At 44.0% G+C, this 17,668-nt stretch overlaps 4 protein-coding genes across 7 annotated transcripts; 2 read left to right on the top strand and 2 right to left on the bottom strand.

The window, feature by feature from the left end:
• The first annotated feature begins 116 nt into the window (after positions 1 to 116).
• Positions 117 to 3,663, top strand: apoob (apolipoprotein O, b). 3 transcript variants are annotated; one of them, XM_067251781.1, is made up of 8 exons: positions 117 to 161; positions 586 to 687; positions 818 to 940; positions 1,045 to 1,077; positions 1,335 to 1,485; positions 1,632 to 1,723; positions 2,585 to 2,674; positions 3,035 to 3,663. In XM_067251781.1, the coding sequence occupies exons 1-8, from the start codon at positions 141 to 143 to the stop codon at positions 3,077 to 3,079; spliced, it is 657 nt and encodes a 218-aa protein (XP_067107882.1). In that variant the 5' UTR covers positions 117 to 140; the 3' UTR covers positions 3,080 to 3,663. The 3 variants fall into 3 exon arrangements, with proteins under 3 accessions (XP_067107882.1, XP_067107883.1, XP_067107881.1); XM_067251782.1 differs by having other exon boundaries at positions 143 to 161; positions 534 to 687; XM_067251780.1 differs by lacking the exon at positions 117 to 161 and having other exon boundaries at positions 507 to 687.
• A 1,446-nt stretch (positions 3,664 to 5,109) lies between these two features.
• LOC136957859 (diamine acetyltransferase 1-like) lies at positions 5,110 to 7,581 on the bottom strand. Its single transcript, XM_067252071.1, has 6 exons — positions 7,320 to 7,581; positions 6,824 to 6,875; positions 6,642 to 6,722; positions 6,174 to 6,275; positions 6,047 to 6,087; positions 5,110 to 5,875 (listed from the first exon to the last, which is right to left on the bottom strand). The coding sequence occupies exons 1-6, from the start codon at positions 7,383 to 7,385 to the stop codon at positions 5,699 to 5,701; spliced, it is 519 nt and encodes a 172-aa protein (XP_067108172.1). The 5' UTR covers positions 7,386 to 7,581; the 3' UTR covers positions 5,110 to 5,698.
• A 1,192-nt stretch (positions 7,582 to 8,773) lies between these two features.
• acot9.1 (acyl-CoA thioesterase 9, tandem duplicate 1) lies at positions 8,774 to 15,117 on the top strand. 2 transcript variants are annotated; one of them, XM_067252294.1, is made up of 16 exons: positions 8,774 to 8,883; positions 9,493 to 9,587; positions 9,678 to 9,704; positions 10,523 to 10,568; positions 11,334 to 11,504; positions 11,605 to 11,642; positions 12,164 to 12,247; positions 12,347 to 12,450; positions 12,847 to 12,920; positions 13,070 to 13,137; positions 13,230 to 13,341; positions 13,477 to 13,567; positions 13,737 to 13,822; positions 13,906 to 13,993; positions 14,104 to 14,254; positions 14,456 to 15,117. In XM_067252294.1, exons 1-16 carry the CDS (start codon positions 8,870 to 8,872, stop codon positions 14,512 to 14,514), a joined length of 1,308 nt encoding a protein of 435 aa, XP_067108395.1. In that variant the 5' UTR covers positions 8,774 to 8,869; the 3' UTR covers positions 14,515 to 15,117. The 2 variants fall into 2 exon arrangements, with proteins under 2 accessions (XP_067108395.1, XP_067108396.1); XM_067252295.1 differs by lacking the exon at positions 9,678 to 9,704.
• A 298-nt stretch (positions 15,118 to 15,415) lies between these two features.
• LOC136957988 (peroxiredoxin-2-like) lies at positions 15,416 to 17,579 on the bottom strand. The gene is made up of 7 exons (XM_067252206.1): positions 17,326 to 17,579; positions 17,079 to 17,196; positions 16,789 to 16,905; positions 16,544 to 16,666; positions 16,317 to 16,447; positions 15,626 to 15,660; positions 15,416 to 15,466 (listed from the first exon to the last, which is right to left on the bottom strand). Exons 1-7 carry the CDS (start codon positions 17,468 to 17,470, stop codon positions 15,416 to 15,418), a joined length of 720 nt encoding a protein of 239 aa, XP_067108307.1. The 5' UTR covers positions 17,471 to 17,579.
• Between the last annotated feature and the right edge of the window lie 89 nt (positions 17,580 to 17,668).

The raw sequence follows: 17,668 nt of genomic DNA, 5'->3' as shown, positions 1-17,668 counted from the left end.
GCTTTCCACTTTTGTTCGGTTGTTTTGTATTGTGTGCGCAATAAGTGTGTGCGTCATGTTGCGTGCACGTTGAGAAAGCGGTTGTTTTGGTGTATTTTCCCTTCAGACTTGCCGTAGAAATCATAGTCACATTGAAGGAAATGTCAAACCTTCGGAAACTGGTACGATGATATTTCTTTATATAATTATTTAGCTAAATCTGAGAATTCTTTGTTGCAACCATAACGATGCTAAATATTATCAAAACAGTGACTACTTAATATATTTTTGATATAAATAAGCGACATGAATAGCCAGCACACTGGCTCTAAACAGCTAGTGCTACTAGCTAGCTTGGCTGTCAGCTGACGCGCTCTACGCATCCTAGCTAGCTTGTTAAATGTTACCTTAACAGATAGTAAAGGATTGACCACAATGTGATGGGCAGTTTTTCCAATTGGGGTTTATATGGGGGATGCAAATCACAAATTATTTCCTGAAAGTGAATTGCAGAAGAGCGAAAGTGGTACAGCATCCCTCATGCCCTTCCTTAGCTTCAAGGATGACAGTGGCTGCTCTCCTTCACCTCACATCTACCACCACCAGGTGTCGCTGCCCGTCGCAGTCCCCGGGCTTCTAGGCATGATGACTGGGACGGTACTGGCCGCCAGTGAGGTCAAGAAAGCCGCGGCTCTGAGTATTGAGGAGGTACAGTAGCTATGATTGTTAACCTGTCAAGTAACCTAGATAATGTTGTGATTTAATGAGCGATGGCAGAATGGAATGAATTATTCACATCTAATAGAGCAGAATAAAAGGTGTGTGTGCGCGTGTGCAGTTGCCATCCCTCTACACAGCTCCCGAGCCTCAGCTCCGGTATGTGGAACCGGAGGTTGGGCCAGTGGAAGAGAGTGTAGCATCTCTCAGAAAATGGGCAGAGCCTTACACAAATCAGTTCCAGGTAAATGTTTTTAGCACACCTGACATTACTTGGAAGACGTGTTGTGAAATGTGAGTGGAATGTGTTTGTGAGTCCTGCAACTTATGGCTTTAATTTTCTTCTAGGAAACTGGTATATCTACCCTTAGCAAAGCAGAGGTGGGTAAGGCTGTGTTCAACAAAGTGCACATTATTTCGCACGTAATTTTTTGCTTTCTCCAGGTTGAATATCGGTTAAGCGCAAACTCAAATGTTGCCTCAGAATGTTTTTCTTCCATAAAGTTTTTTCCATATTCTCACATCCAATGAAATGCGGCAGAGAACAGAGAACCCTGATAATGGTGTGAAAGACTTGACAGCTCCAAACCTTCCACACTTTCTCTCCCTTCCCTGGTCTATTCTGCTGTGGTACCCAGGAGTACTACAGGACAGTGGAGCCCACTGTGAGCAGCAGTGTTCAGACTGTCACAGACATCTATGAGTTCCTCAATGATCCTCCCACTGACCTTTACCCCAGTGTTGGGGTAGTCGGCTTCTCAGGCTTCCTCGGACTCTACCTGGCCAAAGGTAATGCATGCCTGCGCACAGACATACACACACACACACACACACACACACACACACACACACACACACACACACACACACACCAAGCCTGACACTCCTCTTCTTGTGTGTTTGTGTGTGTGTGTGTGTGTGTGTGTGTGTGTTAGGTTCTAGGGTGAAGAGGCTGGTGTTTCCTCTGGGTCTCATGGCCCTGAGTGCCTCCATGTTTTATCCCCAGCAGGCTGCCTCTATCGCCAAGGTAACAGCTGTGTGTGGATGGATCTCTGTTTGTAATGATGTGGGTTCCTCTCTTCTTATCTGGAAGGGCTATGGTTTCCTGCAGGAAAGGCTGGCTGTGAAGTGTGCGTGTGTCAAATGTGTAATTAGGGCGGTGGGTTACCTTGTCCTTTTCCCTTTTGCCTCGTCTGTTGAATGTTATTGTAGCCAGACAGATGTGGAATGGAATTTTGTGATATTTTCAGGTCTGAGGTTGTGAACCTTTCGTCAAAGTCACACCCACCACAAATACCCCCCCCCCCCCCCATTTCTGAGTTTTACATCAACTGTGTGCATTTTTACATCCACTTTGTGCATTTTGTACATGCGTGACATCTTTGTTCAAGTTCCCCTTTTCTTCATATCATATTCCACCTCTGTTGTATAGAGTCCAGATCCCCCCCCACACACACACACACACATGCATGAATACACACAAACCACATATCTGACTGACTACAGGATACACATGTGGAAACACATGGGATGAATATAGAACCGGGAGGATGCAGAAGTGATTGCACAGGTGCTCATTGTTGAGAAGGAAATGTGTCCATTGGGTGGTTGCTTAGTGGTTTATGGACAGCTGGTGGATCATGTGATTGTAATGGTGTGAGATATTGAGATACGATGGGTTATTTCTTGATGACAATAAATCAGTGTTTTATTGTGTGTTGATTAAGGCCAGACCTCTAAACCTTTCACCATATGCTTGTTTCCATGGAGCCATAATCTCAGAGGCCTCTTTATAATGTGTGTTTGTCTGTGTGTGTGTGTGTGTGTGTGGAAGCATGCGTGCATCCCCTGTGCATTGCTCTAATTGTTGTTTTTCTCTGTCTCTCAGGTGAGCAAGGACTCTGTGTTCGCCTGGGGTTTGCAGGGGTGTGGTGCTGTAGAGAAACTATGGAAGGAGTTGCCTTTCGCTGAAAAGAACGTGAGTTCCTTTAAACCGCCTCTGTAAAGCCAAGTGCCATTAAAACAAGAGGAGACGAGAAGAAATGTGAACCCAGAGATACTTGAGCAACTCTGGTAGTAAACAGACCGCATGGTTGTTTCCATCAACACATAGATACTAAGCAAGACAAGGGTTAGGTGACACTGACACCTCACACTAATGAGCAGCATGGCCTAGTTCGGTGGCTGCCTAAGCAGGTGGACATGTGTGTTTGTAAGTCACAGGAGTCATGCGAAGCGACATGTGAGGGTGAAATCAATATTATCAAAGTGACTCTGCGACACTTGTCACATGAGCTGCTGTATCAAATGTGTGCGCGTGTCACTTCCTGTCCCTCAGCCTGAGAAGAAGGAGCAGCCAGGAAGCAGCAGGCCGTCCAGCTGAGAGAGAGAGACGCTCTGAACACACACACCTGCAACAGTGCCACCGCCCTCACACACTCACACACACGTCTCTGAAACATTTGATGATTGCAGGCCAACTTACTCTTTACGAGAGAAAACATTTTCTTTACTTAAAGCCTAAATTCTATCAAGAATAAGACCATTTGGTTCACACTAACACTCATATGCATATGGTTGTTGTGCACATCGAGATGGCTTTATTAGAGTTACAACCAGAGCTGAACCAGTTTCTCATCATGTCTACATGACTACACATGCTGGCCAATTTCCCATGTTGGCAGACAAACAGCTTTTCAAATGGTTGTTTGCACTGGATTTGTATATTTATTTACAGATATATTATTTCCTTGTCCTAGATTCACAACAAGGTAAACTACTATTTGTATGTCTCAGTAAAGTTATATCCAGATTATTGTTGAAATTATGTTTTAAATGTGTTTGAAGGTGTAATTCATTGCTCATGCCTACAGTATTTGAAATATGTTGTCCCAACAAATGAAAGTAATATGGAAATATGTTTTTGTTTTACGTGACTATTTGAATGTAATTAAGAAAGTTCCATACACAGTGACAGCATCAGTATTCAATATTCTGGCAGTTTCCATTTCGATTCCAAGACAATTACCTTTACTATCTCATTCAAGATGGTTGTTAACACTTATGTAAGTGTGATTACTTTTCTACAGGAGGTAAAGTTCAGCACTGTTAAGAAAATTCCAACTATAGTTGGTACTAAAACTCTTAAGCAAGCCTGTTCTGTAAATAAGCGATTGATCCAGAATGTCTCAAGGCAGGGCTGTAATGAGGTCTAAAACGTTTTATTGCTGGTGCAGGAGTAGAAAGACTTTGTCTGAAAAGGTTATCAATGCAGATAGTTCCCAGTTCTCTGTCCAGACTGTTGGCCCTGCCAGAGAGGTCCAAGTTGATATTATTGGAATATTCTTGAAATTTGTCTCGGCAACACATCCTCATCAGTATAGCAAAGCTATTTTTAAAATAGATGTCAGTATTTATCCCTTTGCCTAATTCCTGGTCACCCTCCAGCCAATTGTTAATCTGTAACTAGGTTGAGCTCAAGAACACAAACAGGGCAGTTCAAGGGGGATGAGTGCACTTGGCTGTGACCAAAATGCTCACTCAATTTTTGAGTGTAAATAAGGGCAAATGTAACTGTAGGGGGTTAAATATTGGCCAACCCACAAAAACAAATTCCCGTACGGTTTAAAGGAAGATGGGAAACTGAGTATTAACATGAACCGAATGATGCCATTACTTTACCATGATTATTGTAACCCGGAGATAGAAAGCAAGAGGTGAGGAAGGACAAGCCAGAACTGAAAAGGTCTCAAGAGATCAAGAATCCACAGAACAATACTTCAAAATGTCATTTATACTCAAGAACAACAAATCAGACCACATCTTGACCCTTATCAACATATGACTAGCAAGCAAGGCTACAGTAAGTTACACACTGAGGTGTGAGAGCCATCAAGTAGAGACTCGTCCAACAACTCCATATTTTAGCATATGAGAGGTGGGGACAGGTTGACACTAGCTTACATGGCCCTGATCTTATTTCTCCCTGTTTATCTGCTGGTTACACAGGTAGTACAGATTTTCCATCATTTGCAGATATTTCAAAAGATCAAATTTAAATCTGTTTGATGCCAAATCTTTTGTTTCATTTAGTCTGTGTGCGCTTTGTGCAAGGGTGTGGTTTGTAGAGAACAGAATGAATCTTTTCAGAGGTGGAACAGTCTGTGCAAACAATAGCCTGGGGTGCAGGTCTGTATTAGCATGTAGATTGATGAGTCTTTTGTTCTGCCAATGTCTGTGCAGTTGGCCAAGTCTTCTACATTGCTGCAATTAACTAAGAGAACCCCCCACTCTATCTGGGACCAAGAAGACAAAGCCATGGAGTTTCACAATGTTGTTGCACTGATGATTTGTGTTAAAGTCTTACCAACTGCATACAATCCCCAAAACTGAGAAAGTTTACAAATACAGGTGTGCAATTTAACCTTTATTAGCACTCAAATGTCAACTTTAGTTAAAAGGCAGACTACACATTACAATATTTACCTATATTAGTTAATAAGGAAAGTGAACAAATACAATTGAATTATGCAGGATTAAGCATCCATTTTCAAAAACTTAAACTGGCTAAAATTAACAGATATAGCTCACTAAGTACATTACATGCCCACTAGATTACTAATCTAATGCTAGTAATCTCTGATCCCAACCTCGACAGGAAGTGGTGCCTGTCAAGAATCAAGAATCATGAGCATGGAGAATTTGGCCAACACATTAGCTGGACTCCAGACAGCCGACTCAGAGCGTTTCATTCCACCCTTCATGATGAATGTCGTCATTCTAAACTGAGCAAATTCAAGCAAAGTAGGCAACCCCATGTGCCAACATCGCTGGTGGGGAGGTGTCAAACCGTGACTGCAACGGAAATTACACAAATCATTTCACAGTCTTATCAAGCCATTTGTTTGTGATGACCAAACTCTCCAGCCATGTCTCTGGTTCTGACAGGGCCCCCTGTCCCCCCGCCCCTGCCCCACTCCTGGTCACTGGAACTGGGGCCAGCTCACTCCTCTGCTGGGGAGGACATCTTGTAGAGGCCCTCCTTGTCGATCCTGAAGAGCCTCCAGCCCTCCTCCAGAGAGAGGTCGGCAGCACCGCGACGCTTGTAGAACTCTATCGATGCCTTGTTGTCCTCGGCAACGATGAAGTGCATGCTGCTGCAGCGAGTTTTCACCGCCGTCTGGAGAGAACTTAAGGGTTAGATATATACACACACACAGTGACAATAACTGAGGTTTCCCTACTAGCCAAAAGTCTAAACCCTAGTAAGAATTCTCTGGCCCTACCCAGGTCAAGTATAGCACTGTAATTATGTCAAAGGATTATTTTCAATTCTATAGCATCTACTCACATGACTGAGGAGCTTCAAGATTTCAGATCCGATGCCAAACCCTGAAAGACAGAAGAAAAAAGCCGATTAAGATCAAGGAGAAAAGGTTTAGTTTGGTGAGAAAGATTTTATACGATGTTGTACTCACCCCTGTACTCTTTCATCACAAAGAAGTCCTCCAGGTAAAGGAGCTTGCCAATCCAGGGGTCATAGGTGAAGTAGTACATAGCAAAACCAATCACGGTGGGAGCTGGGCGCACACAGACATGCACTATCAATAACAAGTTAAACATCTTTGTGGGATGAGAACAAGGATGGATTTGGTAAACAGGGTGTCGGTTTCTTAAGTGTATACTTCAGAGCACCAGTGCTAAGGGGAGGCTGTGTTGCAGGCAGAGGCTGAGGTTAAAGAACAGCTTTTCACCCGAACAGGAAGTACTGTACCCACAAGACATCCACCCAAGAAAAGGCAGTGTAAGTGAGTTAGAGCAGTGACTACGTAACACCCTCACAATTATTACTAGTAGGCTTAAATAGGTCGGAACTGGCAAATGGCGCCTGTGCAATGCGGAACAAAACACGTTCTGTTTATTTGAAACAAACCAACGTAGCCTACCGCTGTTCATCTGCTCCCCTGTGAACTCTGCCACAATACAGTGGTAAAACGGGTGGTCACCGAATCCATCCTCAAGCAGATCTGTGATAACAGAATTGTATAACCTCATATTAAACTTGTTCCATGTGCAATACATTTAGCCAACACAGTCAGATTTCAACAGCTGTACCAATCAGACATACCTTTCTCAGTCAGTATAACTTGATCTTCCATTTCTTCATATTTTGCAAGTTCCTAGTTAGAAACATTATGTTACAGTAGGCCAATATGAGCATTAACGATTCAACACACGTTAGAATTGGTTACCTGACCGGAACTACACGATTACTAACATTTAGTTATTAATTTGCGGTCATTAGTGGATACAAATCTATTTAGGGGAAATGCATCATGAAACTGAGGAAATTGATTTTTTTTTTTTTTTAAACAGGGGGACGGAGATCCTTTCGGACCCAAACAAAATATGAAGCGATGACGAACTACACATCCTTCTCTACAGTCATATATCCAGCGGAAATGCCCTACTTAGGATGCCGTTACGTTGGCTTGATTTAGGCCCGTCACTTCATCAAAACAGAAGAGTACTTGCTGCCAGCAAGCGGCTGCTATAAAATGTATTCAGTGTATGCATCCGGCGTAACATGGATAACATCGAAATATTAAAACAGGCGACTCTACCTTTATGAGTCGCAATATGTCAGGCACGTCTTTGGGTTCAGCTTTCCGTAGTTTAAAGTTAGCCATTTTCTTCTTTTACTCTTTTTTCCTTTTCTCACTAATCCTCTGTATGTGAAGTGAAGCAATAGAAGTTTCTTCATTCGCTTCCCAGGGAGTTTACCCTCCGCAGTCAGTCTGGGATCCTGACGCTTCTGTCGGGAGAATTACATGCAGCAACTACCTGCGGGGACGAAATCAGCTGTACTAGACGGTTCTTTGTTTCTTCATGTGTTTATATACTGACCCGTGGGGGTTGGGAAGATCTGCAGTTTCTGACCAATACAAACGACGGATCGAAAAAACGTCACTACAGTCTGTTTTCCCCGGTCACAAGATCAAACGGTGTTTTGCGTGGCCGTTTAAGCCTGCCCCCTTGGTTTGGCGTTTTGGGACAACCATCAGCTTACTTGTTTATCCTGTTTTATTTGAATATATATAGTGAACGGGATATTACTTTTAATGCTGTGCCAAAATGTTAAACTAACCTAGGTTAAATTATAATTGAAAGTTATACTGCCTTTCATACACAAATAGTGTGTCCCAGCCTTCGTTATTTAAATAGTGTATCTCCCAGCCTTCATTATTTGTCTGACAAGGATAAACCCTACTTAAAATAAACATGTTAATACTCTGGCTCTTGGTGTAAAGGGCGGAAGAGAAAGTTCTACCATCCTGCCAAGAACGCAGCCGAATGATGCCTCAGCCTACATGCTGGCTCATATTGGTTAAAAGACCTGCTCAAAAAAAAAACGGATCGGTTAGCAATCAGATTTTTTAAGCACCTTTTCCACCCAGTTGCACCTGGCCTGCAAAATGAATGTCATGGAGGTCAAACCAACAGTGGGTGGATGTGTTTCATCCAAGAGACTGATGTTATTTGAAACTTTTAGTCTTCTGGGAAGCTATGTGGACTTTCCTGATCCAGACCAAAATAGCTTGCAATGTGGAAAGAGTCAATATAGTTCCCCACACGCACACACACAAAGAGAGAGTCTAACATTTTATTCATTTAGCATTTGACTCACCCCCAAAACATCATAGAAACAGTGCACAGTGGCCTACAACAGGGATCAGAAGTGCACAGTTCCAACAGTATTTCACGGTTAGAGCCAAGGAACGGTCTGTACGGTCTGTGTTTAACAGACATATAGTGCAACAATAACATCATCACTTGCATTATTACATAACTCTGATTATAGGGCAGTGCAATAATAAACAACAAATAACCAAATAACATTATACGCGTTGTTGAAAAATCGAAATCACTGGATATTTTCTTGAGGAAACCAAAATGCATTTTACATTTGGCAAACTGTTATCCTGTCATGCGCGTTTACGTTAAATAAAAATAGTTGCACGTTTACTTCAATGTTTACGTGCGGAAGCAAACTTATGTACAACAAGGAAGTGATTTTCTGTGTTCATCTCCCTTTTGGATCTGTCTACCCATGGTGTTGTAGCTTTCCTCTAAAATCCCAGTTGCTAGCACTTGAATTGTAGCTAATACAGAAATGCTGTTACCAAGGTTCGTAGCTACTATCAAGAGCATCCAGGAATCCGATTAAATTGAGTTGAGACAGCAATTTAACGATAGCGACGTACTCCTTAAAATATCTAAATTAGCCAGCCAGCTAGCTGTAAACTACCACATTCTCTGCAGCCTGTAGGCTAGCTCCAAGTAACTGCCATCCACAAAGTTTAATCAGCTGCTGCTTTATTAAGCAGCTATCGGTATATTGGGACCGTACGGTGTTTGCTAGCTAGCTTATTATGTTGCCTGAAAACCAGTATGTTATCATGCAGGGTCCAACTTTGTTTTGCACAGGGTGTGTCTACTCTTATCTAGTTCCAGCACAATTCAGCGAGATCAGTTGTACGGTTTCATTTGACACTATTAGTAGCTACCGCTCAAGCCCATGGTACCAAAATGACAGCCTGTCAAGACGTGTCTGTCATGACGCAAAAATAGATACAACTAGTCTTTCTGCCGTCGGGCAGGACTCTTCTTGGCTATCAAAGGGATGTCTACGACGCTCACTGATGTTTAGAAATAGTTGCCCAGGGGGATGCATTTACAGCTAGCTACTGAGTTGTAACGCGGACTGTCAGTCAGGGGTGTATTATTCTTTTACAGGTTACTCATGATGAAGTCGGCTGCATCCGTCACGTGCAGGGCGTTCTCTCGCAGGGGCATGTCCTTACAGGGAAAGGCACCTGATATGGCAGAGGGTAAGAAGGAGGAAGACCCAGTCGATAGATTCATTGCTTTTGTGCTTCACCCATGACCCCTGACCCCAATGATGTTTTGTGTCTCCACAGAAAATTCACACTTGCTTGTGACCAATGGTGTGTGTTGGTAAACCAGAATTAATCACTGTGTACTGTATTCAGTCCTAAATTAATATAATTCTGTCTGCATGTTTACATTTAAAATGTATTCACAAAGCAGACCGCATGTTGCTAACCCTAATGTCACTTTCTCTTCTTACACACTGGTTCATGCCCAGCTCCTTTATGTGGTCTCTGTTGGTTCTCTCTTTACACTAGACACAGAGATAGAACCGTGCACAATTAACAACAGTGTTTACCTACAAACATGTTCCTTGTTTAGTTGATTGCTGCCTGGGTGACTGGCGCTATCTTCTCTCTCTCTAGGATCCCTCCAGATTCTCTCTGTTTTCTCTCCCAATTCTCCTGTTTCATATAGTCTCAATAGTATGACATAACTGAAAAACCTGAGACATCACTTGGATGGGCCAGACAAATGAAGGCTAAATCAAATTGTAGAAAGTGCACTTTGTAAGTGTGCACGTTAAGTATAATTATAAGCCTACTTACTTTCTGCCACATATGTCATTAAATATGCCGAATAATACACCAGACAATACATTGTTAATTTGAACTGCACTTTCACGACACAGTTTTCTTAACTTAGCTGACATTCATACACTGCTTTATTCTGTTTGTGCTACACCGAGAAGGCTGGGAAAAAAGCTATTCTCTGCAGCGCCTCCCAGATTACTGTCCTTGATTGTGGCTGACTCAGATTATGTTGCCTGAGACAATATGAAAGCTGCATCTTTGTACATTCTGTTCTGACTCACATTCACGCACACACTCAAATATCCACAACGTTCTCATGGTTTTGTGTGGTTGTTTTTCAGTTCGCAACAGACTGAGGGCAATTGTGGGAGCATCTACTAACTGGAGGTACGCCAACATCATAGCTACTTTGTACTGAGATATCCCTCTGAAAACAATGTGTCATGTATTTTAAAAGTTTGATCTTTGGAAAGAAGAGAGCCTTGTTTTATGGTCGTAGATGTGAATGATCTTGACCACTGTACATGCCCACAGATACTTACTTCATGTACTTATTGTCTTATAGAATCCACCACTTTTTGTGACCTCATATATTGTTGTATGCCATGTTCATTGTGACCTCATTCTCTTTAAACTCCAGTTATTATTACAAAACAGACCATGCAAATCTCCATTGAATTCTCTTGTTAGTGGTCTACATGCATTGTGACATCACAGGGGCGGGGGTTTGTTTTAAAAGGTTGGTTGGACAGCTTTTTTTGGGAAGCACCCATTAAATATGATTTTCTTAATAAAAAAGGGGGGGTTGGGGGCAGATTTGCCATTTTCTAAAAGTGTGTGGGACATGTATAAAGATACTCATGCCCTTGTGACATCATAAACAGCCAGGTTACATGCACGTGATGGCAGGCAACCAATTTCAATTATGAGAGGTCCCAGAGTCATTTCCCACAGACTGGTGATGGTGTCTTTGTAAACTTCTAGAATCTTTGCTATTGCTGTGACATTGAGAGCCTGGCGCATGTTGTCACAACAGCCTTTTTGTCGACAACACTATCAAATTTCCAAAGGCGTAAACGGAACGACTCTTTCAAAGAAACGCTTTCACCTTTTGGCCTCGTGACAGTATTTGTTTTCTCTGCGCGGGTGAAGTGACCACCAGCAGGCGTTGGAGGACCGCCTGTCGCTGTCGTCCCAGCTGGCCCGCTCTCAGGATGAGCTGCCTGTCAGGAGGATGAAGGACAGCTACATCGAGGTCCACCTCCCCCTGGGAACACAGCCACGCCTCCGGGAGAGTTACCTCACCTTCCACAACAGTGTCAGGTATAACACACACACACACACACACACACTACTACAGTGGCGTCACATGCACGTACGTACAGACGTATTCATGCTCCCCAGCTTCCTCTTCCCCTTGCAGGTTTGGAAGAATCTTGGAAGACCTGGACAGTTTAGCAGGTATCCGTTGAATGTCGCATTGTAATGTGCCCTGGCTTAGCCCACGTCTGTCTCGAACATGTATTAAAGCCACTCTTGTCTTGGCATACCTGTCTGCTCCTTTTAAATAGCCTGTGAACAGCTCATCACCAGCTGACATATCTACCAGCTTAAACAAAATGTCTTCAAGGTGTTTACCCTGTTGGAGAACACTACTCCTATTTCATGAGTGAATTAATATCAATAGATGGGCCTTAAACAGGTTTGACAAGTTTCGGGGGGCCAAAAACAAAAAACAAAAAAAAAAAAGTTTTCTTTTGATAGTTAGATTGGAAAATGTCTTCTCAGAAATGTATATGAATATTTTCCAAATAGACCTACTTGATTAGTAGTTCTCTCTCTCTCACACACACTTATCTATCGTCGCTACCTGCCAAACTGTCAAAGTGAAACAATTCTATTTTAAAAGGAGATTACTGTGTGTACTTGCAGCTGTTACCTATAGACTGTGTGACCTATCTCTCCTGTGTTTTGCTCCCCAGTGCTTATCTGCTACTCCCACACGCACAATGAGGCGCTGAAGAGGTCTCCTCTGTCCATTGTCACCGCCCTGGTTGACAAGATAGGTAGGACATCCAAAATGAAGGAAACCACCCTTTTTCTCATTTGGCGTGGGGGTTCATAGTGATGGATAATTAAAATCTTTATTATTTGTGATGTCACAGACATGAGGAAGCACATCATCTACCCTGACTGTGACATTAAGTTAACTGGTCATGTGACGTGGGTGGGGAAAACCTCCATTGAAGCCAAGATGCACATGACTCAGGTATATACACTGACACATGTCACGTACTACTGGACACCTTGTCTTGTTATGGCTCTATGAACACCAGATATTTACAGTGAGGGATGTAACAAGGTGATTTGAGGACTAGTGGCATAGTGAAAATAGCTCCATCTCAAGGAAATTCTATTAAATGACAATTCATCCCATGCTCTGTGCACCAAATAAGAAATGCCCTATATATACATTTTTGAACTTGAAGGCCTACTAAGACCTTCAACATAGAACGTTGTATCTGTCATGCAAGAATACATTCCCCAAAATATCCATGGAAAGTTTAGACAAATTCAATAGTTTTCAAATGAATTGGGTGCATATACTCACACATAGGGTGCTCTAATACGTTGTATAAAGATGAAATGTCTGTCTTTCTTCTAGTATCACGAGGGAGCCTACACTCCAGTTCTGGATGCTACGTTTGTCATGGTGGCCAGAGACCCAGAAAACAAGAGGTCGTTTGTCCCATCCATCTTCTCTCCATCCATCCATCCACCCATCCATCTTCTCTCCATCCATCCACCCATCCATCTTCTCTCCATCCATCCGTCGGCCTATTCATAATACACATCTCTCTTTCTTCCCCACCCTCCCCTTCTCCCAGGGCTGCGTTTGTAAACCCACTAAAGCCAGAGGGTCCGGAAGAGGAGAAGCTCTTCCAGGAAGGAGAGAGTAAGATCATAGGTCTTATCCGTGTAATAATATACACTCATCCCTGTGGTGCAGTGTGCGGGTGGTAACCCTCTCTCCTCTCCGTCTCCCAGTCAATAAGACCCGTCGTGTGCAGCTGAGCTCTGCCTCCCTGCTGAAGGTGGCTCCCACCGGCGAGGAGAGGAAGATCATCCACAGCTTGTTCCTCAACACGCTCGACACCAAGTACGACACACGCGCGCGCGCGCACGTGCTCAAATCTCTCACCGACACAGATTCGCACACAGTTGTGTGTGTGTGTGACAGTTTGCTGTTTGAGAGTGTTCCATGCATCGTCTGCGTGTCCCCTGTCTGCTGTAGAACGGTGAGTTTCCGGGGCCGAATCCTGCCTCCTAACTCTGTGTGGATGGAGGACGCCAAGGTGAAGGGACTGGAGATCTGTCACCCACAGGTGAGAGAAGGGAAAAGAGAGAAAGATGGTGAGGAGGAGGAGGAGGAGGGGATAATAAGTCAGTTAATCTCTAGTTGGGCGTTCATCAGTTGTTTGCTTTTGTGTTCATGGTATTCTGGGCTTGGTGTGTGTGTGTGTGTGACGTCCAGCCTGTCTGTGTCTTGTCCAGGAGAGGAACATCTTCAACAGGATCTTTGGAGGCTTCCTGATGAGGAAGGCCTATGAGCTGGGCTGGGCCAACGCTTTCTCTTATTGGTGGGTTGGAATCTCTGTGTGTGCTTGGGTGTTTTTTTTCAGCCCAGCGACCGCCCCTGATGTGTGCTCCCTACGTTTCATAGTGGGAGTCGACCGAGCCTGGTTGCTGTTGACGACATCCTGTTCCAGAAGCCTGTAGAGATAGGCTCTCTGTTGTTGCTGTCATCACAGGTGCGTGTTTGTGTGGATGTGTGTTGACTTTCCCTGGAGGGTCAATAAAAAAAAAGTTTGATCTTGGAACTGTTAAAACAGACTGTATCGACCGTCCCTTTTATCATCAGGTGTGTTACACTGAGGGGAAGTACATCCAGGTCAGAGTTCACACGGAGGTGATGGACCCCCTGACCCGGCAGCACAACACCACCAACGTCTTCCACTTCACCTTCCTCTCCGAGACGGACGTCCCCAACATCGTCCCCCGGAGCTACGGAGGTCAGTCCCTGCTCCTCTCAACCCCTCATGACCTTCTTCAGTCTTTTACACCTGCAGCGGTTGTCATTGTTACATCTGTAGATGATTATTATTCTATTTTTCAGGGTAGGTGAACCCCCACCACCCTGATTTAGGTGTTACTCGATCGTTCTTCCTGTAAATGATCTACATGTCATGCTCCTGTAATGTTTGTGTCCACAGAGTCCATGCTGTACCTTGATGGGAAGAGACACTTCAACCAGACCGTGGAGTCCATATGACCACAAGACACGTGATCGACCAACCCAAAGCCTGCAGAAGCCTTAGTGTCCCACAACCTCTGCTCAGCGTCCTCCGTGGGAGAACATGATCCAGGTCATAGGTCAACTATTGTATTTTGTTCTCACTCTTTGTACACCTGTTGATGCATGAACCTCACATAGCTGAGAACCATCCAGATCCTCGTGTTTGTTTGGGCTTTAAAGACACATACCTCCCTTTGCCTTTACCTTTTACTGTCTACAGTATATATTACTACAGTATACTGTATATAATTTCTTCCATGTCTTAGCTTTGTATGCACATATATTTTGCAGTTACTTGGACATTTTGCGGTTACTTTTTTTTAAATGCACTTTTAATGTATTTTTTTCTTACATTTGATATACTCATGCATCTGTATGTAAATGTTGATGGGAAGATACATTCTGAGGGAGTTATTCATGCTATTATTGGTGAACTGCAATAAATAGTATGAAAATATTTATCTTATTATAAATAAATAGTATAAATCAACAGTGTGTTTCATCACATTCATTGGACAGAATTCTCTCCACACAAACCACTTGTATGTGTGCCATCTGATAAATAAATGTGTTAACAGTGTGTTAACAGTGGTTGGCTTTATTTGAGAAATGAATAACATCCATAGACAAAGAAAATCAATACTGGAAATGACAGAACCAGTGTATCTAGTTTGATTAGCTCCATAGCTCCATCAGTCTCAAATGATCTGGCACTAACTAAAGATGCGGCATATGATATGGTGAATAGAACATTCCTTTGGTTGTCAACAAACTCCAATGGAAATACTGCCACCTTGTGGTGTTTGGAGGTAGTGGCAGGTGATGGAAAGGAATCATGATGAGGAAGGGATTTACTGAACCATTTTTAGTGCTTAACTCACAGTTCCTGCTTGGGCCATCTGGCTCTCAAAGCTTCCTCAGGATTGATCTAGATGTATGATAAATTAAACAGTGTAATACACTGACAAGAAACTCAGACATACCAGAAGGTGATACGTGCATCACTAGAATAATAATATGACAACATAAGACTGAATAGATAATAACATAAGAATGAAAAACAATATAAATTCCATCAATTACTCACCGTTTCATCACCTAGTTTCCAGCCAGCGGGACACACTGTAACAAGAAAGAGAAGGGAGACACATTTGTTTATAATGCACTTACTCACCTGTCAGTGTATGTACTGCAGGGCCTGGATCTCTACCCACCTGCCCCATGTCTGTCAGTGTACTGCAGGGCCTGGATCTCTACCCACCTTCCCCGTGTCTGTGAGTGTACTGCAGGGCCTGGATCTCTACCCACCTGCCCCATGTCTGTCAGTGTACTGCAGGGCCTGGATCTCTACCCACCTGCCCCATGTCTGTGAGTGTACTGCAGGGCCTGGATCTCTACCCACCTGTCCCATGTCTGTCAGTGTACTGCAGGGCCTGGATCTCTACCCACCTGCCCCGTGTCTGTCAGTGTACTGCAGGGCCTGGATCTCTACCCACCTGCCCCATGTCTGTCAGTGTACTGCAGGGCCTGGATCTCTACCCACCTGCCCCATGTCTGTCAGTGCACTGCAGGGCCTGGATCTCTACCCACCTGCCCCATGTCTGTGAGTGTACTGCAGGGCCTGGATCTCTACCCACCTGCCCTGTGTCTGTCAGTGTACTGCAGGGCCTGGATCTCTACCCACCTGCCCCACGTCTGTGAGTGTACTGCAGGGCCTGGATCTCTACCCACCTGCCCCTTGTCTGTCAGTGTACTGCAGGGCCTGGATCTCTACCCACCTGCCCCATGTCTGTCAGTGTACTGCAGGGCCTGGACCAGGCGCAGGGTCTCGTCCACAGAGCGTCCGACTGGCAGGTCATTCAGGGTCGCCTGCCTCAGGACCCCGCGGCCATCGATGATGAAGAGACCCCTGAGAACGAATAGAGATGGACATTGATGCCAAAAAGGCCTGTGTGTGTGGTGTGTGTATGTGTGGTATGTCTGTGTGTGTGTGTGTGACTCTGACCTCAGTGAGTGTCCCAGGTCCTCCAGGTACACTCCGTAGTCCTCGGCGATCTGATGTGTGAGGTCAGAGAGGAGAGGGATGTTCATTGGTCCAAGACCGCCCTGCTTCCTGGACAAGTTTATCCTATTGGCAAGAAGACACCCAATCCCACACAGTGTACGGAGTTACAGTATTATTTATCTTATATCATTTATCATATTATTTATCAATGGTCAGTAAAAGTTGGTTGGTGAGAGAGATCATACCAGGCCAGGTGTGAGAAGTGTGAGTCTACGGAGCAAGCAACCACCTCAGCTCCTATTTCCCTGAATTGCTGCACGCGCTCACTGAAGGCTATCACCTCTGTGGGGCAGACAAACGTGCTGGGCAACACACAACAGATACATGATATTACTCATCTACATAGCTGTGACACATTCATCCCAAATGGATTTCACAGATGACATGTCCCTGACATTCGTCCATGGTTTGCCTGTTTGTCTCTGGGATGGTGTTTGTTACAGACAAAAGAGCACAGTTTGAGTGTGTCACTCACAAGTCTAGTGGGTAGAAGAGGAGGACAAGGTATCTCCCTCTGTAGTCAGACAGACGGAGCTGTTTGAACTCTCCGTTAATCACAGCTGTAGCCTCCCAGTCGGGAGCCCTCTTAGAGACTAGAGAGAGAGACACAGAGAGAGACACACACACGCAGTTTGAGACTACACCGATCGATACACACAATCAATTATATTTTTGCATTATATTGAGCTTTCCTGTGTGTAGACACCCGATAATAGACGCACTCTTTGCCTTGCTCAGGTGGAGTGAAGGGTGGCGAGGAGAGCAAAGGTCCCTCGGATTCCTGGATGTCTGGACTGTGGTCTTAAGTTGCAGAAATAGCAAATAAATAAGACACACACTAAAAAATGAATACTGCTGGGATGACATATCTAAATTTTTCCTTTGCGTCAGTCTAAACTCAAGAGAAAACAGAACTACCGAAAACCTGCGCGTGCATGACGCCAACAGCTGAGAAGTATCGATTTTTCCCCTGGGAAATGTGACTCAATACACTATTCATTGCTTCCTTCACTCATCTCCTTTCCTCCATTGGTAAGGAAGAAGAATATCTAAATCCCTTAAATT

This window comes from Osmerus mordax, chromosome 15 (assembly GCF_038355195.1).
Source record: "Osmerus mordax isolate fOsmMor3 chromosome 15, fOsmMor3.pri, whole genome shotgun sequence".
NCBI classification, from domain to species: Eukaryota; Metazoa; Chordata; class Actinopteri; order Osmeriformes; family Osmeridae; genus Osmerus; species Osmerus mordax.
Note: the sequence above shows the minus strand (reverse complement) of the source record. Positions and strands in the feature narration are given on the sequence as shown.

What these genes read in the sequence shown, in the direction of transcription:
- apoob (XM_067251780.1), top strand. Translation starts at nt 520, where the DNA reads ATGCCCTTCCTTAGCTTCAAGGATGACAGTGGCTGCTCTCCTTCACCT. An exon ending in AGGCTGCCTCTATCGCCAAG is followed by an intron (nt 1,724 to 2,584) that starts GTAACAGCTGTG and finishes TCTGTCTCTCAG; the next exon opens with GTGAGCAAGGACTCTGTGTT. An exon ending in TGCCTTTCGCTGAAAAGAAC is followed by an intron (nt 2,675 to 3,034) that starts GTGAGTTCCTTT and finishes CCTGTCCCTCAG; the next exon opens with CCTGAGAAGAAGGAGCAGCC.
- LOC136957859 (XM_067252071.1), bottom strand. Translation starts at nt 7,385, where the DNA reads ATGGCTAACTTTAAACTACGGAAAGCTGAACCCAAAGACGTGCCTGAC. An exon ending in AGGGGAGCAGATGAACAGCG is followed by an intron (nt 6,276 to 6,641) that starts GTAGGCTACGTT and finishes GTGTGCGCCCAG; the next exon opens with CTCCCACCGTGATTGGTTTT. An exon ending in TGTGATGAAAGAGTACAGGG is followed by an intron (nt 6,088 to 6,173) that starts GTGAGTACAACA and finishes TCTGTCTTTCAG; the next exon opens with GGTTTGGCATCGGATCTGAA.
- acot9.1 (XM_067252294.1), top strand. An exon ending in AGACCTGGACAGTTTAGCAG is followed by an intron (nt 11,643 to 12,163) that starts GTATCCGTTGAA and finishes TTTGCTCCCCAG; the next exon opens with TGCTTATCTGCTACTCCCAC. An exon ending in TGGAGATCTGTCACCCACAG is followed by an intron (nt 13,568 to 13,736) that starts GTGAGAGAAGGG and finishes TGTCTTGTCCAG; the next exon opens with GAGAGGAACATCTTCAACAG.
- LOC136957988 (XM_067252206.1), bottom strand. Translation starts at nt 17,470, where the DNA reads ATGTCATCCCAGCAGTATTCATTTTTTAGTGTGTGTCTTATTTATTTG. An exon ending in CTCTTCTACCCACTAGACTT is followed by an intron (nt 16,906 to 17,078) that starts GTGAGTGACACA and finishes TGTGTTGCCCAG; the next exon opens with CACGTTTGTCTGCCCCACAG. An exon ending in GACCTGGGACACTCACTGAG is followed by an intron (nt 16,448 to 16,543) that starts GTCAGAGTCACA and finishes ATTCGTTCTCAG; the next exon opens with GGGTCTCTTCATCATCGATG.